The following is a 27,698-nucleotide window of genomic DNA, read 5'->3' on the forward strand; positions in this document are numbered from 1 at the left end:
TGGTCACGGGGTAGTTTTGATCACTGTAATTGTAAATCAGGATATCTTTTCTGTGGTAACAGTGTTGTTTGATCACTGTAATTGTAAATCAGGATATCTTTTCTGTGGTAACAGTGTTGTTTGATCACTGTAATTGTAAATGAGGATATCTTTTCTGTGGTAACAGTGTTGTTTGATCACTGTAATTGTAAATCAGGATACCTTTTCTGTGGTTACAGTGTAGTTCTGATCACTGTAATTGTAAATCAGGATATATTTTCTATGGTTACGGTGTTGTTTGATCACTGTAATTGTAAATCAGGATATATTTTCTGTGGTAACGGTGTTGTTTGATCAATGTAATTGTAAATCAGGATATATTTTCTGTGGTAACGGTGTTGTTTGATCAATGTAATTGTAAATCAGGATATCTTTTCTGTGGTAACAGTGTTGTTTGATTACTGTAATTGTAAATCAGGATACCTTTTCTGTGGTTACAGTGCAGTTTTGATCACTGTAATTGTAAATCAGGATACCTTTTCTGTGGTAAAGGTGTTGTTTGATCACTGTAATTGTAAATCAGGATATATTTTCTGTGGTAACTGTGTTGTTTGATCACTGTACTATGAAGTCAGGATATATTTTCTGTGTTAACATTGTCATTTTGATCACTGTAATTGTAAATCAGCATATCATTTCTATGGAATCTGTGTTATTTTGATCACTGTGATTGTACAACGAGATATTGTTTCTGTGTTGATGGTGTAGTTTGATTTAATTGTAGGTAGGGATGTAATTTCTACTGCAATTGTGTCATTTTGATCATTGTATTTGTAAAGTCAGGACATCGTTTTTGTGGCAGCTGTGTTGTTTTGATCACTATAATTGTAAGTCAGGATTTCCATGGTATCTGTGTTGTTGTAATTACTGTGATTGTAAGTCAGAATAGTGTGTCCATGGTGACGGTTTAGTTTTAATCACTGTAATTGTAGATCAGGATATGATTTCCATGGTATTTTTGTCGATTTGATCATTGTAGTTGTAAGTCAGGATATTGTATCTGTGGTGATGGTGTATGATGGCTCATGCGGCCGCCCATCTGAAGAAGGCCCGGGAGTTGGAACAGCTGTCTGAGCTTCGGGCACTCACTAAAGCGCGAGAAAAACGGCAAAGGCACCGAGAGAGGGCACAGCGCAGACGGCAGGTAACACACTGATCTGTGCTTTAAATACACCAATCCCATGACTGTGACCCAGAGGCCATGCCTCTGCTGCATGCCATTAAAAGGAGACCTGGGTCAGAGCTGGGCTGCCAGGAATGTGTGTTCCTCTCACTGGCCGCTTCACAATGATTACATCTCTATGTGTGTTTGTGTGAGAGAGTTATATCAATGCTGTTTGATGTAGACCTTTCACAGACCCACAGTGAGCCCCAACAGCAGAAGATCGCAGTATCACTCGACACACACAATATTCACACATAGTGGAACACCCAGGGAACGCAAATGACAAATATGTACATGATAGGCTGGGTCAATATCTGTGGAACACCCGCGAAATGGAGATGATGTGCAGAATGAAAGCCAGTCCAACACCAGCACCAATCTAGGCCTGACCTTCAAACCCCTGTCCCAGTGCTGCAGCCAATCAGAACCCAGCACATGAGAGAGGAACTCCCAGAATCATATCCAGAGACCAGAGGTGGTCAAGAACTAAAGATATGATGAGATCTAGAACCAAGCTAAGATCTGAGGAGATCTAGAATCCAATGGAAATCCAGTGGTGGACAGTAACACAGTATATGTAGTTTGTTACTGTACTTAAAGCAGACTTTTTTTTAGCAACTTTTGTGCAAATTTGAGAGTAATAATCACTTTCAGTTCTTAGAACCAATATGAATTAACACAATTATTTGTACCATTTAGCATTTGGCTGTATTTAAGTCAGCAGCAACTATTATTAGTTTATACATGGTTTAGAGATCTGTAGATATCACAAATCATTCTCCAAGGATGAGAGTCAGTTGGAGATTAATTAAACACGAAACATGAAGCGAGATCAAAACCAGAAGAAATCCCAAATCCCAAAAATCAGTACAGAGGTATAAACAAAGCTTCTGTGATTGCAACTCTCAGCTCAGCACTGCAGAAAGTGCACTATGTAACTTGTGGAGGAGGGTAGGAAACCACCCCTTACATCCTCCTCCATACCAATTTCAGTACAGTGCATTGAAAGTTCATTGCACTGGGAAGGCCCTAAAAAAAAACCCCAAACCTTACCGTTCCTAAATGAAATGAACTGTTTTCTGGTGCAGAGAACACACTAAAAGCCAGTTTATGCTTTTGTGTTACCTCAATGCAGAACCTATGTCATAGCCTGCACATTTGTCCTATGCCGTTGTGAAAATGTATACTTGTGTGTTGGCGTCTGCATCGCCCTACTATTACACTGCCAAACAACTAGGGGTGAATTTCAGACATCTTTTTCAACTCTGTGTAGTACACAATGTAGTGGTGTAATGGTATTAGTTTAATGAATTTTTAAAGTTCAGTAGGGCCAAAATAGGGTAAAAAATTCTTGAGCTTGTAAAAATATTTTCATAAATGTATTGAAATTTGCAGTTGTGTTTGAGTAACTACAAAGATGTTAAATCCAAATTCACAAATGAATTGGAATGTGCCAATATGAAACAAAAACAAAAACAACAACAACAATAATAATACTATATACATACACAATAATAATAATGATTCAAGTTTGCAAATGTGTAAAATATTTTATATAGAAAGAGTATTTTAAAAAGTAGAAAAGATTTTAGAAAAGCATTTGTAAATAAAATGTTCTGAATGTGTGAATCAGTACTGCTCAAATGACTTAAAATTTTCATGTAATTATACTCTCTGGCATTTAAAGGTTCCAAGTGTGACTGTGGGAGCTTTTGAATGTGACTGAGTGTGCACACATCTCTACTTCTGTATGTGTGAACCTCTATATATTAAAAATATTTTGGCACATTAGTCAATTTTAATTCTATTATGCAGATTCCAGTACATTTGCGAATATAGTTTTTTAAACTCAAATTTTTTGGCACTCTTTTACTCCGTAGCTGTTTGTTTAGTAGGAGACAGATCTCGCAATTGTTTTGAAAATGTATTGTACTTTTTGTTTTAAACACTTGTGCCAGTATTACATATCACTCAAGCAGGTAGCATTCACACAGCTCCAGGGACCTGGAGGTTGTGGGTTCGATTCCCGCTGCGGGTGACTGTCTGCAAGGAGTGTGGTGTGTTCTCCCTGTGTCTGTGTGAGTTTCCTCCGGGTGACTGTCTGTGAGGAGTGTGGTGTGTTCTCTCTGTGTCTGCGTGGGTTTTCTCCGGGTGACTGTGTGTGAGGAGTGTGGTGTGTTCTCTCCGTGTCTGCGTGGGTTTCCTCCGGGTGACTGTCTGTCAGGAGTGTGGTGTGTTCTCCCTGTGTCTGTGTGGGTTTCCTCCGGGTGACTGTCTGTGACGAGTGTGGTGTGTTCTCCATGTGTCTCTGCGTGGGTTTCCTCCGGGTGCTCCGGTTTCCTCCCATGGTCCAAAAACAGACCTTGGTAGGTGGGTTGGCGACTCAAATGTGTCCATAGGTGTGAGTGTGTGTCGCCCTGTGAAGGACTGGCGCCCCCTCCAGTGTATGTTCCTGCATTGCGCCCATTGATTCGGGTAGCGACAGCGACCCTGAATTGGATAAGTGGTTGCAGACAATGAATGAATGAATTAATAAATGAATGAATGTTTCTGTGTGCATATTTATGTATTCTATATGTGTGTGTAATGTGTGTATATTGTGTGTGTGTGTTTTCCAGTCGGACAGTAACACCAGTTTCCTGAGGGCAGCAAGAGCTGGGAACATTGAGAAGGTTCTGGAGCTGCTGAAAAGTGGACAGGACATCGCCACCTGTAACCAGGTAAGACATTCAGGGTCAGAACACTCATAGACACTGTCCGTACACACACACCACAGTCAAACCAGAGCACCAAGTTGAACATGGCGCAGTGCACATAGAGAGGAGTAGCCCACTTGGGCAGGAGGACACTGTGGGTTACCTTTTGCAGACAAAGCCAAATGGACGCACCTGAGAACTGTGAAGTAGGTGGAGTGGAGGTGTAGAGGCTTGCTGTTTCTGACTTTAAGATATGCAACGTTCCCACAGCAACCGAGTCTTAATTTAGAAATACTGTTGTGTGTGTGTGTTTGGAGAGAGGAGGGAGGCGGGGAATGAACAGCTGTTTGAGTTGAACAGCTGTACACCCCCCCCCCTCCACACACACACACACACACACAACAGATTCTGCAGTGCATTCACATGCAACCTAATATCATGTACACAGGTTATGCTCCCATCTGAATGCTGCCAATTTGAAGTTAATCATGTGACATCATTCAGTTATGACCTCGACTATCTGACCTCAACTCTGTCCAGAGGATGTTACACTTCAGTTCTATTCACATTTAAATTCCGTTAGATAACACCCTAATATCCACCATACGCTCTTTCTGTCAACAGCCTAATAACCACCCAGGACACTACAGACACCCCCTCATATAAACACCATAATAACCACCCAGGACACTACAGACACCCCTTCATATAAACATCCAAATAACCAATTTGAACACTATAGATCCCTGCTATCATCAACCTAATAAAAACCCAGCACAACATACACCAACATGCTAATAATCACCCAGGACACCTGTCCTGTCAATACCCTAATAACCACCTGGGACAACATACACTCCCACTATCCACACACTAAAAAATGCAGAGAAGCATTTTCCCTAAGAGGATGGATAAAAGTGTTTCTTCTTCTTTTCTTCTAAAGAAAGATCTAATAATGCCCTAATAACACCCAGAGGCACTATAGCTACCACCTAGCAATTCCCCTTTGGGACACCATAGCTACCATCTAGCAATGCCCTAATAAACCTCTGGGAAAACAACCACCTTAAGGGTAATTCCTGAAACCATAGCTACCACCTCAGAATGCCATTGGCTGCTCTGTCCCTCTGACTTGTCTTTCATGTTTCACAGGTTCCAGCTCCAGGTTTTTGTCCAGCCCCTCTCACACACTTGGGCATTAAAATCGATAACTAGGTTTTGTTTCCACACTTGCAGTAACATGAAGGGCAGAGGCCCTAGGCCAGGACCTCAAGGAACACCTTATCTGACCACTGACATGGCCTGGCGTGTTCCACTCGGGCACATTAGCAGTGTGAACCTGTCTACCTTTGGCTTAACCCCGGGGGCAACGGCAGTGATCGTTATGTAAATCCTCTCTCTGTTAATGAGTGGAGGCTATTTCATCATCTGATGGAGCAAATGTGGAGAGTTTAATCCCTCTCTCTATATAACTCCCTCTCCCCAACCTGTAAAACAGAAGAAACACTGTGTTCCAATTTTACCACCTGCTTCTCCTCATCCTCTAATGCAGAGTTTAAACAGAGTTTATATCAGGACCACCAGGGGGCAAAACACACACATGACCATTGAACAAAAGAGTGAAAGGAGGCCAACAAAGTATGCAGAGTAACAGATTGTAATTACAGAGGTAGAATTACAGAGTGGACAGTGAACGGAGAACCAGGAGGTTTTTTTATGGTGGAACAATATAACGTTCTGTGTGTGTGTGTGTGTTTAGAATGGGTTGAATGCCCTCCATCTTGCTGCTAAAGAGGGTCATGTGGAGCTGGTGGAGGAACTGGTGGACAGAGGAGCAGCCGTCGACTCAGCAACAAAGGTCTAAAACGCACACACTAACACACACGCGCGCACACACACACACACACACACACACACACACACACATGCACACACACTCCATGACACAACTCCCTCTTCAGCAGGAGACCATGGGGGTGACACACTGAGATGGCACAGTATTGATGGCATCAATATTTAAATAGTCTATACAACTTTAACTCTTAACACTCTGATTGGCCAAGCAGAAGGGAAACACCGCCCTCCATATTGCCTCATTGGCTGGGCAGAAGGAAGTGGCCAAGCTGCTGGTGAAAAGAGGAGCGGATGTCAACGCCCAATCACAAGTAAGGATCTCTCAACCAGTCACAGGTAAAGACATATAACACAGTGTTATATGACATATAACTCTCTGTGTGTGTGTGTGTGTAGAATGGGTTTACTCCTCTATACATGGCATCTCAAGAGAATCACCTGGATGTGGTTCGCTACCTGCTGGAGAATGGAGGGAACCAGAGCACTGCCACAGAGGTGTGTGTGAGAAGATGTGACAAACTGAATGTGTTGAGCTAAACTGCTGCAGGATGTAGACTGGGCAGGCTAAGCTACAGTAGACGGAGTGGCTGGGGCAAAACTGCTGCAAGATCAGTGGGTGGGTTTAGATTGCTGTAGGCTGAGTGGGTGGGTTTAGATTGCTGTAGGCTGAGTGGGCGGAGTTATATAGCTGTAGGCTGAGTGGACGGGGTTAGATTGCTGTAGGCTGAGTGTGCAGGGTTAGATTGCTGTCTCTAGATTGGTTCAGAGCTGTGTAGAGAAGAGGGTCGTGTAAACAGAGTTGCCGACTTTGTTGTTATATTTAGCAAGAATTCAGACCCCTCTAACGACTGTGTTTCAAAAAAAGAGACCAGCGACATATCTAGCGACATCTTCTGGGGTTATTACTTTTGGAGACTCAGACATGACCGCACATATCGTTCTGCATTTACTGTTCTCAGAGAGCAGCAGTTGCTGCTGGGGGCCCCTCCCCAGTCCCAAAACACTCACAGGAGATCTCCCAGTAGCAGCAGTCAGAGCAGAGAGGAGATCCACAACCTCCACTCTATGTCCAAATTGCAGATGAATCAAGCATGCCCAAAGCTGCCGATGATTCCGTCCTAGCTTACACAGAGGGATGTACAGTTTCTTTCGTGTGACACTATATCACTGCATTTGACTCACAGTCTGACTTACACTTTCTGTGTGCCAGCACAACATGTGTACATTAGGTTTGAAACTGGACCAAATAAGACTGTGAGGAGTTTGGTGTGTTCTCCGTGTGTCTGCGTGGGTTTCCTCTGGGTGCTCCAGTTTCCTCCCACAGTCCAAAAACACACATTGGTAGGTGGATTAGGGACTCAAAAAAATAGTGTCCGTAGGTGTGAGTATGTGTTGCACTGTGAAGAACTGGTGCCCCCTCCAGGGTGTGTTCCCACCTTGCGCCCAGTGATTCCAGGTAGGCTCTGGCCCGACCTCGACTCTGAATTGGATAAGCGGTTTGAGACAATTAATGAATGAATATATATATGTACAGGTGCTGGTCATAAAATTAGAATATCATGAAAAAGTTGATTTATTTCGGTAATTCCATTAAAAAAGTGAAATTTGTATATTATACTAATTCATTACACACAGACTGATATGTTTCCAGTGTTTTCTTTTAATTTGATGATTATAACTGACAACTAATGAAAACCTCAAATTCAGTATCTCAGAAAATTAGAATATTGTGAACTGCAACACAAATAGTTATTTTTAATTTAATCATTTAGTAATGACTGTAGTTGGAACAAATAATAATTGTAGTAGTGTAAATGAGATACAATTCTGCATCAACTGCAGTATTCACAAAACATGGATATATTACATTTATGAGCTGCATGAAAAATAGTCATGTTTAATAAAGGTAAAAACAATACATGAATAAAGTTACAACCAATTAAATGTATTGTCACATTCCACTAAAAAAAGTTGATATTTTTAAATCCCATATTTTAAATGTAAGGTATAACGTTACATTATATGAGCATGAATTTAAAAAGTCCATCTAACTGTCTCTTTTTTGATAGTTGGTTCATTGTTCAGCTTTGTATGGCTGACTGCCTTGATCTGGGACACTGAAACATAAAACTTTTGCTGGATGTGTTCTGCATTAAACAAAAAGAATCATCTTAAATTTTTCTGTTAATTATAAACTTATAAACTTATTTTTTATTATTTCCTCCTTCATCCCAGACTGACTCCCATGGCACCAAATACCTCCACTAATATATGCAACCAGCACAGAAACTTGTTAACCCTCTAAAATGTAGAGCAAGACTTTTTATTTTAATGCTGTTTAGAGCCCTTGTTATCAAATCTGGCCTAATCCAATCCATCAGCACACTGATCTTCACATTCCATTTTGTCTAAATAATGATTTGATACTTTCTATTTAAAATGCTGATATACACATTTGAAAACATGGCATCTGAAACATCTTGGCAGAACTGAATTAGAAGTTGCTTATTAGATTCGACAATTTGTTGGCCTTGATGGTCTCTCTCACAGAATTGGTTGCCTTAAGGCCATTTAGAGAATGTGTGAACAGGGTCTCTCTACCAAAGGTCCAAAAAAAGCTTGCTTGTAAATTTCTTGTAGTCTCTGCTGTTGATCCAGTCATAGAAGGTTTTTTGATGATTACATCTTGTCCCAAGCAGATATAAGTAGGACCGTGCCCGAACTCCTCCTCTCACCCCTATATATACCTCGCAAATTCACATCATTTCCGTGTCAGACAAACTCGCTTCATTTAGTTCAGGAGATGGATCTCGACTCGACTGCTTCACTACGTCAGCTCGCTCCTCCGCGCTGGGTCATTCCTGCTGATCCCCATATTCTGAGCTTTGTTTGGCCATTATCAAGCCCACCGAGCCTCCTGTTTTCCCCTTTCTCCAGCTAAACAGCTATGGGACTGCCTGGTATTTGAAGTTACGTACGTCGTTGTCAAGCCTGCAAACTGCTTCAACTGTTCTATGCTCTGCGGTCTTACCCGCTCCGGATCGGTGCTCTGCTTTTCTGCTTGTCCTCCCACTGCGTGACACCCCGTATCTACCTCCAACGCTGGCGCACGGCTTTGAGCCTCCCTTTACCTTCATCTCCGGCTACGCAGCTACGGAACTGCCTCGTGTTTGGGGAATGTGAATCTACCGTCGTCACGGCTGCTGCTCCACAGCAACGAGCTCTACATTTCCTCCCATTTCCTCCTCTCCAGCAGAACAGCCTCAGTGTTCCAGTAACATGCTCCCGAGAACGAGAGCTAACGAGAGGAACTCCTCTGCCAGTGTACGGAGCAGCAATGCAATGATGTCACAACCTCCTATCTCAGACTCAACACCCCCTGCTGGAGCATTCTTTGTCTTCCTGTTACCCTTCCTGGTTGTGTCTAAGCTGTAGACATTAGCTTCAATGTCTTATAGTCTTTGCTGTCTCACAGGCTGGTGACTTAGAGGGCTTTTTTGATAATAATATAATTACCTGAGCTGCATTGGAAAATGGCTTGGAATCTGCAATATTTATGTGCATCACCAGGGCACTAGTTCATCTACCCTGCTTGCCAAGATGGTCCTATTTGAAATGTTGGAAAAGAAAGCAGGCAGCATGCTTAAGCCTTCATTCCAAATCGCCTCCTCCTTCCCTCTGAACACTACCCTGATTGACAGCATTTCACCCATTTAGACAAAGCCCCCCCTTGCTCGTTTTGTTCCCCCTTATCCTCTCTACACATCATCCCAACCCCTCCCTTTATCATCCCAACCCCTCCCTTGCTCTTCCTCTCTACATCTGTCTGTACGCATCATCCCACCCCTCCCTTTATCATCCCAACCCCTCCCTTTCTCTTTGTCTACATCTGTCTCCATGCATCATCCCACCACTCCCTTCATCATCCCACCTCGTCCCCCATTGCAGCTGCAGCTACATGCCTCAGACCTTCTAGCCTGCACCCCTCTATAGGTGATGCAGCAGGCCCGTCTCCTGTCCAGCACTCTGGGCACTCTTTTATGGCTTCTTTATTGCTGATTCATTTTCATTTCACCCACCCACCCCTGCCTTTCTTCATCCCACCCTCTACCCCACAGCAGCTGCCACTCTATGCATCATCCTTTCCAGCTCACACCCCCTGGACCCTCCTCTGTGCTGCCTTGCTGCTCATACTCTATAGCTTCTAGCTCCTGCTCTGTTTTCAGGTGCTTCGGTGGACCTTCATCACCCACTTTTTGCTGCTGCACTACTCCCGGTCTCTGACTTTCCAGCTCATCGTCTTCTCGGGTGCTGTTACAGGCCATGTCCTAATCCTCTCTCCTTTGCGGCTGTCCCATACCCCGCCTCTTACTTTACACCCTCTATCCTAATGTGGACCTTCATCCTAATCCCCTTCCCCTTGTGGTTTCGCTGCATCCTGCTGCTTGCTTTACAGCCCTCTTCTCTCATGCCGTTGCCCTTTGTCCCAACCCCTAGCTTTATGGCCGTGCCGCCCGCCTTCAACTTCACAGCTTGCACTCTCTCCTCAGAAACTGCTGTGGACACTCATCCCTATGCCTTCCCCTCACAGACAAACAGCGCCCTGCGTCCACTGTACGGCTTGCACTCTCTCATACTGGAGCTTACTTTCTGCCTCTCTGCTTGCAGCTAAGCTTCTACCAGCCCTAGATTTGCAGCTTGCGTTTTCTCCCACCCAGACCTTTGGCCCAGCCTCTCTCCTTTCCAAATACGCTGCTCCTATCTTATTTAAACCCTCACTCTGTGTCAGGTACTGCCATGGACCTTCATCCCATTCTCTCCTCTGGGCAGCCACATTGCTCTCAGCTTCTAAATTTCCAGCTCATGCCACCGAGGACCTTCATCTCTCTGCTAGCGACTGTACCTCACCTGGCCTCTTATGGTACTGTTTGCACTGATTCCTCCAGCAGCTGTGGGTTTTCAACCTGACCTCTTCTCTTCGCAATCATGCTGCTCTGATACCTCTAAGTTCCAGCTTAAGCTCTCTTCTCAGGCGTTGCCTTGGACCAGCCCCCATACCCAGCACTCAAGCCCTTGACACCACCTCAAATTCAATTCAACCTCTTACATGCAGCCTTGTCGCTCTTGGCTTCTAACTTTCCAACTCCTGCCACCGAGGACCTTCATCTTTCATCTCTCTGCTAGCAACTGCAACTCACCCTGCCTCCTATGATACAGTTCGCATTGATTCCGCCAGGCACTGTGGGCCTTCAACCTGTCCTCTTATCTTCACAACCATGCTGCTCCTAGCCCCTAAGTTCCAACTTATGCTCTCTCCTCAGGTGTTACCAGCACTCAGCCACCTCAAATTCAGTTCACCTTCTTACATGCTGCCTCTTCTCTGGCACCTGTTTTTCATCACCATCTAGGCGTCTTTGCTATATTTGAGTCAACTTTCTACCACCATTACCACCCTTGCTTGAGCTCCTCAGCATCTTTGGATTTTGTCTCTTTCCTATGTGACAAACTGCCTTCTCTCTCCCCATTCCTGCGGTGCTGACCCTTTTTGGGCTTCTTAATTGGCCTCATCTGTCATCCATTTAGATCACTCTTCCGTTCTCAATTCCCTCTATGCCATTGGAAAGGCACCACCAGGGCACACCTGCCAATGAAGGACATCTTGCTTTATTAATGCTGCCCCTCTGTTGTACTTTACTTTAAGGCTGCTACTAATCTACTTTCCACTTATTGTTGCCAGCCTCAGACCCCTCACCATTGTCCAACCACCATCAAATACACTGAAGTAGAAACTGGACTTAGCAACACTCTGTCCGGCTTCATACACATTCATAAGCCACTCTGAACTCCTCCCAAAAGACTTCTGGTCCGTACTAGCAAATTAACCATGAGTGGCTATCCCAATAAAAAAAATAACATGTAAACACACACACACACATGGATAGCCATTCTAGTGTGTGATGAACTTGAACATAACGAGATGGAGTGCTCAATAAGGCAAAAGTTATAAAAATTATGATTATGCCTTACTGGTACACATCCTTCAGCTGTACACTTTTTAGGTTTTTGGCCAGTGCTATGCTTTTGGGTACATTGGGACCAAATTACAACCAATTACAATCCATAAATGCTAGGACACTGCAAAATGTAAATAAAAACAGAATGTAGTGATGTTCAAATTATGTTGAAACTTTGGTCCTGGAGTTTGGTCCTGTGTTTATGGGTCTTGGAATAGTACAGGTGCTGGTCATAAACTTGACTCGAATCGAATATCATGAAAAAGTTGATTTATTTCAGTAACACCATTCAAAAAGTAAAAATTATTTTATACTGATTCATTTCGCACAGACTGATATGTCTCAAGTGTTTATTTCTTATAATTTGATCATTATAACTGACAACTAATGAAAACCCCAATTTCAGTATCTCAGAATATTAGAATTTTACTTAAGACCAATACGCAAAAAAAAGATATTTAGAAATGCTGGCCAACTGAAAAGTATGATTATGAAAAGTATGAACATGTATAGCACTGAATACTAAGGTAGGGCTCCTTTTGCCTGAATTACTGCAGCAATGTGGTGTGGCATGGAGTTGATCAGTCTGTGGCACTGCTCAGAGAGCCCAGGTTGCTCTGATAGTGGCCTTTAGCTCTTCTGCATTGTTGGGTCTAGCATATTGTATCTTCCTCTTCACAATACCCCATAGATTTTCTATGGGGTTAAGGTCAGGCGAGTTTGCTGGCCAATTAAGAACAGAGAGACCATGGTCCTTAAAACAGGTACTGGTAGCTTTGGCACTGTGTGCAGGTTCCATGTCCTGTTGGAAAATGAAATCTGCATCTCCATAAAGTCTCAGCAGGAGGAAGCATGAAGTGCTCTAAAACTTCTTGGTAGACGGCTGCATTGACCTTGGACCTCAGAAAACACAGTGGACCAACACCAGCAGATGACATGGCACCCCAAACCATCACCGACTGTGGAAACTTTACACTGGACCTCAAGAGAGGTGGATTCTGTGCCTCTCCTCTCTTCCTCCAGACTCTGGGACCTTGATTTCCAAAGGAAATCCAAAATTGACTTTCATCAGAGAACATAACTTTGGACCACTCAGCAGCAGTCCAGTCCTTTTTGGAAGTACATACGTATGTGTGGTGGTGGTTCTTGAAGCAATGACTCCAGCTGCAGTCCAGTCTTTGTGAATTTCCCCCACATTTTTGAATAGGTTTTGTTTCACAATCCTCTCCAGGGTGCGGTTATCGCTTGTACACTTTTTTGTACCACATCTTTTCCTTCCTTTCTCCTCTCTATTAATGAGCTTGGACACAGAGCTCTGTGAACAGCCAGCCTCTATACAATGACCTTTTGTGTCTTGCTCTGCTTGTGTAAGGTGTGAATGGTCGTCTTCTGGACAACTGTCCAGTCAGCAGTCTTTCCCATGATTGTATACCTTACAGAACTAGACTGAGAAACCATTTAAAGGCCTTTGTAGGTGTTTTGAGTTAATTAGCTGATTAGAGTGTGGCACAAGGTGTCTTCAATATTGAACCTTTTCACAATATTCTAATTTTCTGGGAAACTGAATTTGGATTGTCATTAATTTTCAGTTATAATTATCAAATTAAAAGGAATAAACACTTGAAATATATCAGTCTGTGTGTAAAGAATGTGTGTAAGTTTCACTTTTTGAATGGAATTACTGAAATAAATCAAATTTTTAATGATATTCTAATTTTATGACCAGCATCTGTGTACTGAGGTATAATTCCAATTAATTTCAAAGTAAATGCAATTATATTTGTAAGGGAGTGAGCTAATCTGGCTAAAGTTTGCAGACTTTAAAATACATTAAAATATAACACTGAGCCAGGACATATTAAATCACATAGGTTTGCACACATAATACTAACCGGATTCCAAAAAAGTTGGGACACTAAACAAATTGGGAATAAAAACTGAATGCAATGATGTGGAGATGGCAAATGTCAATATTTTATTCGTAATAGAACATAGATGACAGATCAAAAGTTTAAGCTGAGTAAATGTAACATTTTAAAGGAAAAATATGTTGAATCAAAATTTCACAGTGTCAACAAATCCCAAAAACGTTGGGACAAGTAGCAATAAGTGGCTGGAAAAAGGAAGTTGAGCATATAACGAACAGCTGTAAGACCATCCATCCATCCATCCATTATCTGTAACCGCTTATCCAATTTAGGGTCGCGGGGGGTCCAGAGCCTACCTGGAATCATCGGGCGCAAGGCGGGAATACACCCTGGAGGGGACGCCAGTACTTCACAGGGCAACACACACACACACACACATTCACTCACACACTCACACCTACAGACACTTTCGAGTCGCCAATCCACCTGCAACGTGTGTTTTTGGACTGTGGGAGGAAACCGGAGCACCCGGAGGAAACCCACGCGGACACGGGGAGAACACACCAACTCCTCACAGACAGTCACCCGGAGCGGGAATCGAACCCACAACCTCCAGGTCCCTGGAGCTGTGTGACTGCGACACTAACCTGCTGCGCCACCGTGCCGCCCCGCTGTAAGACCAATTAACACTAATAATTAGGTCAATTGACAACATGATTGGGTATAAAAAGAGCTTGTCAGAGTGTCAGTGTCTGTCTGAAGCCAAGATGGTAAGAGCATCACCAATTCCACCATTCTTACGCAGAAAGATAGTGCAGCAATACCAGAATGGAGTTACCCAGTGTAAAATAGCAAAGACTTTTAAGTTATCATCATCAACTGTGCATAACATTATCAAAAGATTCAGAGAATCTGGAACAATTGCTGTGCGTAAGGGTCAAGGCTGTAAAACTCTACTGGATGCTCGTGATCTTCGGGCCCTTAAACGTCACTGCACCTCAAACAGGAATGCCACTGTCAAGGAAATAACAGAATAGGCTCAGGAATACTTCTGGAAAGCATTGTCAGTGAACACAATCCACCGTGCCATCCGCCGTTGCCAGCTGAAACTCTACAGTGCAAAGAGGAAGCCATTTCTAAGCAAGCTCCACAAGCTCAGACGTTTGCACTGGGCCAGGGGTCTTTTAAAATTGAGTGTGGCAAAATGGAAGACTGTTCTGTGGTCAGATGAGTCATGATTTGAAGTTCTTTATGGAACACTGGGACTCCATGTCATCCGGACCAGAGAGGACAAGGATAACCTCTACATAATCACAAAAACTATTGTGTCTTACTGTTGTGTAACTTTAGCTTAGTTTGTATTGCAAAATAAATACTTATTTCACCTTCTCCACTCACAAGTCTACAGTCACTCAACCCCAGCTAAATTTAACAAATACTCCCCCAGCCAAACATAATCCCCAATGGAATAAATCATAACATCACACATAAATATACTGATTTAGTGGGGAAATCCGCCTACATGCTTTAACACATTTATTAATTGGATATAGATGTGTTGATAATATAACATCTCATTCTTTAAACAACTTAAATTTTAATCACACATCATACTCATGTCTGTTATGCTGTAACTCTACGATGCTGCTGGTGTCTGGGACTAACTTCTGGGAACTATTGCGAGGCTCCATGATCTGTCATTGCTGTAAAAAATGGTCCATTGGCATGAACAGAGTTGACACAACTCTCTACATGGCTCTGAATAGTGCAGGCTGAGTGGGCAGGGTTAAATTGCTGTAGGCTGAGTGGGCATGTTTAAACTGTGGCAGGTTGAGGTGGGTGGAGTTAAATTATTGTAGCTGAGCGGGTGGTTTAGATGGCTGTGGGCTCAGTAGGCTTGGTTAGAATTCTGCATGCTGAGCGGGCATGCATAGATTGTTATAGGCTGATTGGTTGGGTGTAGATGTGTGCTAGTTGAGTGGGTGGTGTTAAATTGCTTTAGGCTGATTATGCATGGTTTGTCTGTAGGAGGCTGAGTGGGCTGGTCTAGGGAGGCAGAGTGGGCATAGACAGTTAGACAGTTGAAGGCCATATGTGCTGGGATAAGCAGAGATCTCTCTCCCTATAGGACGGGTTCACTCCGCTGGCGATTGCGTTGCAGCAGGGCCATAACCAGGTGGTCTCTTTGCTGCTGGAGCATGACACTAAAGGGAAAGTCCGGCTCCCAGCGCTGCACATTGCAGCCCGGAAAGATGACACCAAATCAGCGGCACTGCTGTTGCAGAACGACCACAATGCTGACGTCCAGTCCAAGGTCAGCACACACTCCCCACACCTCTGTTAACACACTCTTCACCACAGGACTCCTACCCGTGTCCCAAGGCCTGGGTCTGACCCATACTGCGAGGGATAGACTACATGACCTGGTTCTTTTTACTGTGAGCTTAGTCTGTAGAGTCATTGCTCTGCCCAAATGCCTTTTTCCTGAGCCTAGGTGTTAACATGAATCTATTCTAAACAGCTGGAATGTGTTGTGTTCTTTTCAGATGATGGTCAACAGAACCACAGAGGTACCGACCTTCTTTCAGATCACTGTTCAGCTTCTTTGCTTCTGCCTATCCATCCTACAGCACATCTATACACACCTGCACACTCCACAGCACACCTGTTTCAACATGTAAAAGCCTGTCTACTCTATAACACACCTGTACACTCTACAGCACATCTGTCTAATCTATAACATGCCTGTTCACATCTGTACATTCTACAGCACATCTATACACACCTGCACACTCCACAGCAAACCTGTTTCAACATGTAAAAGCCTGTCTACTCTATAACACACCTGTACACTCTACAGCACATCTGTCTAATCTATAGCATGCCTGTTCACATCTGTACATTCTACAGCACATCTGTACAAACCCACACAAACCTGTACACTCCATGGAACACCCGTACACATCTGTATACTCTACAGCACACCTGTACAAACCTTTCTACTCCTTAGGTATTTCTTACCTGTACACACCTGTTCACACTCCACAGCATATCTGTACGCACCGGTATACTCTAACACCTGTTGACACCTGTACACTCTAAAGCACACCTGTACTTTCTACATCACATCTGTAAACACCTGCACACACATGTACACCTTATGCTTCACCTGTACACAACTGTACACTCTACAGCACACGTTTACATGCCTGTACACATCTGTCTACAGCAAGCTGTGCAACCTATGGCACACCTGTACACATTGCTTCATCCTATAGCACACCTGTACATACCTATTTAAACATGTGCACCTTACAGCACATCTGTTGACCCTACAGCACACACCCTTTACACTCCTGTTTATCCTTATCCACACAACAGCACACCTGTACACATCTGTCTATTCTGCAACCAGAAAATATGTCTACAAAATATCTGTCCTCAACTGTCCACTAAAATGCACATCTGTCCACACCTATTCACACTACACATAATACTTCTGATTCACACTTTATAACAAAACACTGCATGAGGCACAGAAAGCATGATGAATGTGGGTGTGTGGTCTAATATTTGCCTTTCTGCACATCACTGACCGCCACACTCTGCCGATCGTTTGTGTTTACTCTTGTTCCTGTTGGTCACTGTTGCACTTGTGTCCTGTTCATTTATGTTAGAAAGTGATGTGGGTTTTGTTTGTAAATAGTTTTTCATGTTACATGACTTGAAAGTGCACGTATCCAAAACAGCATGGAGCCACAGCCACACACCCACCTTTGTCCAACTTGCCGTCACTGGACGCCCGGTAACAGGGGCCCAGTAAAAGCGGTGGGGGGAGGGTCTGGACTGTTCCATTTGGAAAGGAAGTGAATACATTGAGCATTGCAGTGGCACAGTGACTGGTTCCATGGGATGTGACCTCGTGGTCCAAACTGAAACTTAGTCGATCAAAATTCTGGGCATCGCATGCTGTCCATAAGTGGTCTTTGGTTCTTTTCTGCTGCACCCTTTTAATTTTGTCTCTCAAATTACACCATGTCTGTCAGAGCGGGAAGGTAAGGCACACCCCCATCTCCCATCTCCACCCCCCCACATACCTGATAGCAACTGGCCACAACCGTGGCCATTCTTGGCTTTAGCTTTGTCTGCTTTCCTTTGTTCCATGCTTGTTCTGTGCTTCATCACTCTGCTTCTAGATGAATATGAGATGCTGCGCTGCTCATATGCTGGACACAGGGGGTCTCTGTAAATGCTGGAGTGGTCCCGACTGTGTTTGGTGCATGTCCAGCTGGTCACATTTTCCTTTCACTCAGCGTCCAGTCCATCCCCTCCTCTCCTCCTCTACCTCCTCCTCCTACATTCATATCTTTATTTCTTGCACCTTTCCATGGGCATGTTGCATGGCTCTGACATGATGGCCGCACTCGTGAAATATAAACACATTTCTCTCACTCTCTCTCTTCTCCTTCCCTCATTTTTCTCTCCTCTGTCTCCTTCTCCTCTTGTTTTCCCTTTATCTCTCTACAGAGTGGATTCACTCCTCTCCACATTGCTGCTCACTACGGAAACGTCAACGTTTCGACTTTGCTGCTCAACCGGGGAGCTGCCGTGGACTTTACTGCTCGGGTAACCTCTCAACCAATCATACAGAAGAGCCTCTAATCCTCTGCCAATCACACAGTTTCAGCCCTCCCAGCCATTAACAGTGCAGCCTCACCCTTCTCAGCCAATAAAATATAAAAGTTGATCAAATAGTTACAGTAACGTGCAAATAAAGTTATTGTGATGTACTGACATGGTTGTTACAGTGATGTACTGATATGGCTGTTATGGTGAAGCATTGATATGGCTGTTATATTGATGTATTGATATATGGAGAGGAATTAGTTCTAAATTGAAACGTAATCACTGCAACAGAACAGGGTGGAATGCAATTCACACACTTCATTGCTTTTTATACACTAACATGTAGAACATATGCCAAAGTGAAAAGCACAACCTCTAGTACATTGTTTTCACATTGCTTGACCTCTTTACTGTAAAACAACACACAAGGAATACACAAAAATAAATGTCTCATCGAAATGCAATACATCTGGGATTACATTTATACACTGATGTATGAAAAACGTGCCCAAATATAAAGTGAATATTTATTACATTGATTTAATGTCACTCCCCAGCTAGCAAGGTAGATCTGGCTCGGCTGGCTGCTGTCTCGGCGTGAATGCGGCACGTCACGTCTGGCCTAGTTCCGGCTGCCCATTGGCACTGTCGGCTGGCTGTGACTCAGCGTGAATGCAGCACCGTGTATCTGGCTCAGTTCCGGCTGCACGTTGGCACTGTCGGCTGGCTGCCGTATCGGCGTAAATGCGGCACCCTGTAACTGGCCCAGTTCTGGCTGCACGTTGACACTGTCGGCTGACTGTGACTCGGTGTGAATGCGGCACGCTGTATCTCGCCCAAATCCGGCTGCACGTTGGCACTGTCGGCTAACTGAGGCTCAGCGTAAATGCGGCACTCTGTGTCTGGCCCAGTTCCGGCTGCACATTGGCACTGTCCACTGGCTGTGACTCGGGGTGAATGCAGCACCCTGTATCTGGCCCAGTTCCGGCTGCATGTTGGCACTGTTGGCTGGCTGCCGTCTCGGCGTGAATGCGGCACCCTGTATCTGGCCCAGTTCCGGCTGCATGTTGGCACTGTAGACTGGCTGTGACTCGGCGTGAATGCGGCACCCTTTATCTGGCCCAATACTGGCTGCATGTTGGCACTGTTGGCTGGCTGACATCTTGGCGTGAATGCGGCACCCTGTATCTGGCCCAGTTCCGGCTGCACGTTGGGACTGTCAGCTGGCTGTGACTCAGCGTGAATGCGGCACGCTGCATCTGACCCAATTCCGGCTGCACGTTGGCACTGTCGGCTAGCTGAGGCTCGGCGTGAATGCGGCACCCTTTATCTGGCCCTATTTCGGCTGCACTTTGGCACTGTCGGCTAGCTGAGGCTCAGTGTAAATTCGGCACCCTTTATCTGGCCCAATTCCGGCTGCACGTTGGCACTGTCGGCTAGCTGAGGCTCGGTGTGAATGCGGCACGCTGCATCTGGCCCAGTTCCGGCTGCATGTTGGCACTGTTGGCTGGCGAGGCAGTTGCCATTGCAGTTAGCACACTACATTGATCAGAGCATTTTATTAAATACTGTGTATTAATCGTATGTGGCCCACGTCTAAAAATAAACTGTCTGGAAAACGATATAAAAAATGTTAAATAAATTAAATCATTATTTTAACTTGTTAAATGCCGTACAGTTATAGGTAAGCTCTGTATTGTAATATTTTAGAATATTGATGTAATGACTGGGACACGAACCACAGAAATGATTATGATAAATAGGGTTAATATGGAGACATCGGCCATTTTGCCTCCAACTTTTGTTTTTTCAATGGGAAAAGGGTCATGTGACACATCAAATGTATTGGGAATTTCACAAGAAAAACAATGGTGTGCTTTGTTTTTAACACAACTTTATTCTTTCATGAGTTATTTACAAGTTTCTGACCACTTATAAAATGTGTTCAAAGTGCTGCCCATTGTGTTGGATTGTCAATGCAACCCTATTCTCCCACTCTTCACACACTGATAGCAACACCGCAGGAGAAATGCTAGCACAGGCGTCCAGTATCCGTAATTTCAGATGCTACACATCTCGTATCTTCACAGCATAGACAATTGTCTTCAGATGACCCCAAAGATAAAAGTCTAAGGGTGTCAGATTGGGAGGCGGGCCCACGACGACCAATCCAGTTTCCAGGAAACTGTTCATGTAGGAATACTCGGACCTGACACCCATAATGTGGTGGTGCACCATCTTGGTGGAAAAACTCAGGGAACGTGCCAGCTTCAAAATGGCCACCATGATCACCACCCATCTTGAAAAGCCCCCCACCCATTAAATAATGTGCCACAGACAGGAAGTTAATATCACCAACCATTCCCATTTTATGGTATGTGTATCCATATATAGATTTTAAAATGTGTTGATTTCATACTCCCTGTTTCATCTTCAGGACTTTTATTATGTTTTTTGTTATATGACACATTTCTATAATGAAAGATTACAAACATGTATGTTTAAGGAACAAAACTGGACTTTTAAACAATGGTTTACCTTTAGTGACCAATATTGTACCTTTTTTCAGAGAGTGTAAGTTTATATTTAATAAAGCAGTAATTTCTTCATGAACCTGGTTCTATCCTTTTCTGAGGGAACCAGTAATGAGCCAGATCTGAGCTGAGTCTGGCACTAATGGCATGCTTCTGGCTCAAACTCGGTCATGGTCCAGTTATTGCGATTGAGTTATGGCTTGCCGGACTAGGGCCGAGTCATTTGATCTGTGCCTCAGCCACAACACTTGGCCGAGTCTGGGCCAAGAGTTTCCCAGACTCGGGCCAGAACTATCGGCCCGCTCTACGGCCGTACATCGCGGCCAAGACAATGCCGACTCTGCGTGCTGTCATCGGGCCGAGTGTTTTTGTTCCGGCGTGCATGAGTGTGGGCAGGTACAGTTTTAGCTAGGGAGCACTAAAGACAGAGAAAAGGGGATGCACTAAGATGCATACACGTCGAGCACTGTAACCTCCAGTGCACCGAGTCTCGTGCGTCACATATTTGAAAGAGACCGTGATTCTCAATTCTTCAAAACTCCTGGTAACTTGTGCGGCATACAGGCTTGTAACTAAGGCTGTACCAGGCTCCACATGGCATCCAGCTCTTTGTGTTCATAGAAGATGAATCTGCAGAGAAGAAAAAACACCCCTGGAGGTTGGATAAAACTCAGAAGAGAAGGAGGAACTCCTCAGTAAGAAAATTAACTATTGGCTGTTGTAGGAGTCGCTAAATTATGTCATTGCTTTGTTTGCATAATTTTCCATGTGTAATTGTTGCTGTAAAAGAGAGAAATAACACTGTGGGACAGTGAGTATGTTAAAAATAAACCCTAAATATGTTAAGAACAACAAATTAACTTTCTTCTGTTAATTATTTTTGTCATTGAAATAGGCAATCACTTCTCAAAATAACTTCATGATTTAAGTTTTCTTAAACTTGATCTTGTTTCATACCTAATTATCACACGTTATGCTGGCTCACAGAAAGAGTAGGTTATCTGACAGATTTGCGTAAGTCAAATGCAGTAATATAGTGTCACACAGAAGCCAATGAAAAGCCAAAATTTGTCATTTTTCACAAAACACCTGCAAAGGTTTCCTAAGCCTTTAACATGGTCCCTTAGTCTGGTTCAGTAGGCTACACAATCATGGGGATGACTGCTGACTTGACAGATACCTCATGATGTAAAGCGATACAGTTGCGCATTTATTACATTTCAAGATTGATTTTATTCAATTCTGACACTAATTCAGCATTTAATTTTTAATGCAAATTAATGTATGTATTGTTTTTCAGTAAAGAGGACAAGCGCCATGAAAACAATGTAATAGCAGTCTTGCGTTTCCTTTTGGCATGCATGTTAGTGAGGAAATGCAATGACGTGGGTTGCAATTCACATTGTCCTATTGGAATGAGTGATTTTCAATTTGGCGCTAATTACTCTTGATAAGGTTGTTATGGTGATGTATTGATAACGTTGTTATTGTAACTGACTGGTGGTCTTAGTGTGTGTGTTTATTTTGACTTGTCTGTGAACCCCCCCACCCCCCTTGTGCTCTGCAGAATGGTATCACCCCTCTCCACGTGGCCTCTAAACGAGGAAATACCAACATGGCTGCTCTGCTGCTGGACAGGGGAGCGCAGATTGACGCCAAAACCAGAGTGAGCCCCTCAGGCTATCAGATCACATATCAGAACATCAGAACAGCCTATCATTCATCACCTATGATATACACTGTCACAGACATCAGCCAGGGCATTAAAATACACAGACATCAGCCAGGACATTAAAATCACCTCCTGCTTTTTCCACTCACTGTCACCTCTCTCAGCTCCACTGTCCCTCACTGGCTATGTTTACAGGCAAAGATTTCCTCCAATCAGATTAAATTAATTCCAATTATAGATTCATACTATGGTGATTATATGTAAACTCCATTCACCAATCTGATTAAAATTGCAATTTATATGTGTGCTACCAGTAATCCAAGAAAAAAATTAATCACAGGTGCAGGGTACCCCTTAGTATACATTACTGGAGTTTGCTGTCCCCAAGAGGAAGACATCATGCCTAGTTCACAGAGGGACACACAGTCAGACCTGCAGGGCTGCCTGGCCTTTAAAGAGTCAGAGAGAGAGAGAAAGATTCTGCGCATGCATCAGGTAGTGAGCAGTGTTTCCATCCATCCATCCATCCATCCATTATCTGTAACCGCTTATCCAATTCAGGTCACGGTGGGTCCGGAGCCTACTTGGAATCATTGGGCGCAAGGCTGGAATACACCCTGGAGGGGACGCCAGTCCTTCACAGGGCTGAGCAGTGTTTCTCCTTCTTTAAAATAAAGTTTCCTTCATCTGCAGTTATACAGTTTCATTTTGCCTGCGAGGCTTACTGAAAAAATCACAGACTCTGAGTCTCAGAATTTCCGTATGATATGGCAGTCTTTCATGAAAAATTATATATATATATATGTGTGTGTGTGTGTGTGTGTGTGTGTTTTAGGATGGGTTAACTCCACTACACTGTGCAGCTAGAAGTGGACATGATGAAACAGTGGAGTTACTGTTAGAGAGAGGAGCTCCCATACTCGCCAGAACCAAGGTACTCCCTCTCTCTCTCTCTCTCTCTCTCTCTCTCGCGCGCACGCGCGCTCAGGTACTCACACACACATACACACACACACACACACACACCTATTAAATTAGAGCCCCTGTGGCCCTTACCTTAGCTGTGTCTATACACATGTGGTGATTAAGGTAATAATGATGAATGAAGGTGAATGATTATGATGAATGTGATGGTCCTGATGATGATGAAGGTGATGTTGTCTTACCCTGTTGCAGAATGGCCTGTCCCCGCTGCACATGTCTGCCCAGGGTGACCATGTGGAGTGTGTGAAGCACCTGCTGCAGCACAAGGCACCTGTTGATGATGTCACTCTGGATTACCTGACAGCCCTCCATGTTGCTGCCCACTGCGGACACTACAGGGTCACCAAGCTGCTGCTGGACAAGAGAGCCAACCCCAATGCCCGTGCTCTGGTACTCACCCAACTGCTTACACCCACAACTCCTCATAAAAGACATTTAGATACACCCACTAGTCCTTATATGGACATCCACGCAACCCCACAAATCCTTATATGGACATCCTACCACACCCACCACTCTCTATATGGACATGCTGCCACACACACCACTCTATATATGGACATGACACTCACAACAGAAAGACCACTTGACTGCAGTTCCTGTTGTAAAAGTAGATTTTAATTACATTAACATTTTATTAAAAAAATATTTGTATAGTGTTTTGTGTGTGTGTGTGTGTGTAGAACGGTTTCACTCCTCTACACATTGCCTGTAAGAAGAACAGAGTGAAGGTGATGGAGCTGCTGGTTAAATATGGAGCGTCCATCCAGGCCATCACTGAGGTACAGACATTCATTGACCTCTAATGACCTCTAACACTGGACCAATGTAAGAAACACATCTGTCTCTCATTCTCTCTCTTTCTCTCTGTCTCTCTCTCTATCTCTCTCTCTCTCTTTCTCTCTCTCTCTCTCTCTCATTGGTCTTGTCAAAGCATTAAACAAAGTCACACATGCATACAACAATAGCAATGCAAGAATAAAAAAATATTTTATTATATGCATTAAAACATTGTAAAATAAAATAAGAAAAAATGTATGTTATAATCTTTGTGTTAATAAGAAAATTATGTAGTTTGAGAGGGTAAGGGTTAATGAGTTAGGGTTAATTAGTCTCTGGACCACCCAACAGAGGGGACTATTTTCAGAGTTCAGCTCTTTGGATTGGAGGGCCTGATATTTCACACTTCTTGTGGGACTTGATTTGAAAATTTGAGGTATCTTGTTTCAATGTTGATGAAATTTTAAATCTGGTTATTTTTTTCTTCTTGAGCTGTTTAGTAATCATTTTTTTTATGTTTAGTCCACGGGTAAATGTATTCAGATACTGTAATAGCTGTGCTTTTTGTGTCTTGAGATCTTTTTGTATTCACATTATTTCATTTAATTAGAGATTTGTATCTTTGTTTTTTTGTTTGAACAATGTCTTAATTTCGTTCTTATTCTTTTCCATTCTTCATTAAATCATATTTTATGCTGTCTTTTGTAGTATTTGTTCATTATGAAATTGATACCTGGGCAGCACGGTGGCACAGCAGGTTGTGGATTCAAGTCCCGCTCTGGGTGACTGTCTGTGAGGAGTGTGGTGTGTTCTCCCTGTGTCTGCGTGGGTTTCCTCTGGGTGACTGTGAGGACTGTGGTGTGTTCTCCCTGTGTGTGCATGGGTTTCCTCCGGGTGACTGTCTATGAGGAGTGTGGTGTGTTCTCCCCGTGTCCACGTGGGTTTCCTCTGGGTGCCCCGGTTTCCTACCACAGTCCAAAAACACATGTTGGTAGGTTGATTGGCGAAAAGTGTCCATAGGTGTGAGTGAGTGAGTGGGTGAATGTGACCCTGTGACCCTGGATTGGATAGGTAGTTACAGATAATGGATGGATGATTTGTTCAATTACTAAATATTGTAATGACGCTGAGCTAATATGTTGACTGGTTAAAGCTAATGCTAATGATTCAAAATTGTTCATAGGTGTGAGCATGAAAGTGTGTGTGTTGCCCTGTGAAGGACTAGCGCCCCCTCCAGGGTGTATTCCTGCCTTGCGCCCAATGATTCCCGGTAGGCTTCGGACCCACCGCGACCCTGAACTAGATAAGCGGTTAGAGATAATGAATGAGTGAATTAATGAAATTGATACCTGCATTTGTGGATGATTTATGATATTTAATATTTATTTGTGACACAGCCAAATTAATAACTGTTTGGTTAAATTGGTGAACAGAGATTTAGATGAAGATATATTTGTTTTGGCGTTGAAATCTATCAGAATGACATTACCATGGGCCTGGAAATGTCTGACCGCATGATGAAGATTTTCAAAGAAATGCTCTTCATAGTGCGCTGATTCTAGCAGAGGGGCATATGCTGCACATATGTACAGTTCTTTTTGTCCTTTTTATGTCAAATGAGTGTGGATTCTCTTTTAATTTTTGATTAACCGGATGAAAAATCATCCTTATACCATTATATATCCATTATAACCACTCATGAATCTACCATGATTGATGTTTTTATGTTTTTGAGAAGATAAAATAATTTCTTTGTAATTTGGGGGATAGTGCGTGTTACCACCATCTCTACAACATATTTCTCAAAGTATTATATCTTGACCAGAAATACTGGCTAAAAGTCTAGATTTGTGCTTTTAAAATAAAATGTTGAAGACTATAACCCTTGAATATTCCAAGAGCTTATAGTAAGGGATGCCATTAATTAATTAATATAAAATGATAACAATCAAACTAGAATACACTTGTAGGTTTGTACAACAGAAAACTACATTTACAGATCAAATAGTACAAAGAATTATTAATTTCATACAGTTCATCCCTCAATATTGCTTCATAAGGTGGAACAACTTTCTCGCCTCTTCTAGGGCAAGATGATCAGGTTTTCTCTCCTCAGACACTACCTGTGGACAGTTGCTGGCACTGCTGAGGGCTCTGAGGGCTGTGTTTCTGGCTTGTGCTCTGGTGAAACCAGAGGTTTTTGGCTGGGCTTTACTGGGAGGAGTGGTGTTGGGTGGAGTCCCATTTTGTCCTGCAGCGTTGGATGTGGCTTTGTTTAGCCTGTTGGTCCTGCACTGTGCTCACCACTTGTTTGAGGAGCTATGCTTCCTGCTGTTCTCTGGTTGGATATTGAGGTGGGTGCCAGGGGATTAGTACAGCTCCTCCCAGGAAATACTCTTAACATCTAGATGTTACTTTTCTGTACATGCACATGATTGTGTAGATGTTCCGGATTGGGTGATTAGCGGTTTTAATGCCAGTCACCTGGAAGCACTCTGATGATAGTATTGTTGATTTCATTTATGATTTCACAGGGGAGGTATCTGGGGCGGCACGGTGGCGCAGCAGGTAGTGTCGCAGTCACACAGCTCCAGGAACCTGGAGGTTGTGGGTTCGATTCCCGCTCCGGGTGACTGTCTGTGAGGAGTTGATGTGTTCTCCCCGTGTGGGTTTCCTCCGGGTGCTCCGGTTTCCTCCCACAGTCCAAAAACACATGTTGGTAGGTGGATTGGCGACTCCAAAGTGTCCGTAGGTGTGAGTGTGTGAGTGAATGTGTGTGTGTGTGTGTCTGTGTTGCCCTGTGAAGGACTGGCGCCCCCTCCAGGGTGTATTCCTGCATATTGTGCCCAATGATTCCAGGTAGGCTCTGGACCCACCGCGACCCTGACTTGGATAAGTGGTTACAGATAATGAATGAATGAAGGGGAGGTCTCTGCATGGCTGTTCTGTGGATGAAGTGATGTTAGCATTGGGGAACTGTTTGCAAGCTTTCTAAGCTATATTTACAATGAGAGTGCGGTTAATTTTTTTCCCTATGTGTATGATTATATTATCAGGCACCCCTAACTGTGCATGGCAAAGTTATGCTTTTGTTGTGGGGCATCAGAATGTTCCCTCTCTGTGTGTTGGAAACATCTGTCTATATTACAGAATTTTCCCAGTGTGACTGTATTTGGGGTCTGTAGACGTGGGTCAGATGTTTATCCCGTTTCATGTTTAGCTGCAGAACACGAACGAGATTTGATTGATTTAGGATAGAGTTACTGTGCTCTCTCTGTGGAGAGCTCAGCTCCTTCAGTAGAGCAGTGGAAGGTTGGAGCTCTGGTTCCCTCTATAAAGCTGTGGAGGGGTGTGGCTCTGGCTTCCTCAGTAGAGCAGTGGAAGATCTGTGCTTTGGCTTGCTCTGTATAGCCCTGCAGGTGTGGTGCTCTGGCTCCCTCTGTAGAGCAGTGGAGGGCGTCATTCT

General features: G+C 43.6%; 1 protein-coding gene across 2 annotated transcripts in view; it reads left to right on the forward strand.

Moving 5' to 3' along the window:
* The window catches only part of LOC136686113 (ankyrin-2-like), a 113,046-nt gene that overhangs the window by 17,160 nt on the left and 68,188 nt on the right, over positions 1-27,698 (forward strand). For both annotated transcript variants that reach the window (XM_066659660.1, XM_066659661.1), the window contains exons 2-12: positions 3,823-3,924; positions 5,660-5,758; positions 5,967-6,065; positions 6,151-6,249; positions 15,765-15,950; positions 16,183-16,206; positions 18,164-18,262; positions 22,364-22,462; positions 23,304-23,402; positions 23,645-23,842; positions 24,136-24,234. In XM_066659660.1, coding sequence (XP_066515757.1) covers positions 3,823-3,924; positions 5,660-5,758; positions 5,967-6,065; positions 6,151-6,249; positions 15,765-15,950; positions 16,183-16,206; positions 18,164-18,262; positions 22,364-22,462; positions 23,304-23,402; positions 23,645-23,842; positions 24,136-24,234 — 1,203 coding nt within the window. The remainder of the gene's footprint in view (positions 1-3,822; positions 3,925-5,659; positions 5,759-5,966; positions 6,066-6,150; positions 6,250-15,764; positions 15,951-16,182; positions 16,207-18,163; positions 18,263-22,363; positions 22,463-23,303; positions 23,403-23,644; positions 23,843-24,135; positions 24,235-27,698) is intronic.

This window comes from Hoplias malabaricus, chromosome 2 (genome assembly GCF_029633855.1).
Source record: "Hoplias malabaricus isolate fHopMal1 chromosome 2, fHopMal1.hap1, whole genome shotgun sequence".
NCBI classification, from domain to species: Eukaryota; Metazoa; Chordata; class Actinopteri; order Characiformes; family Erythrinidae; genus Hoplias; species Hoplias malabaricus.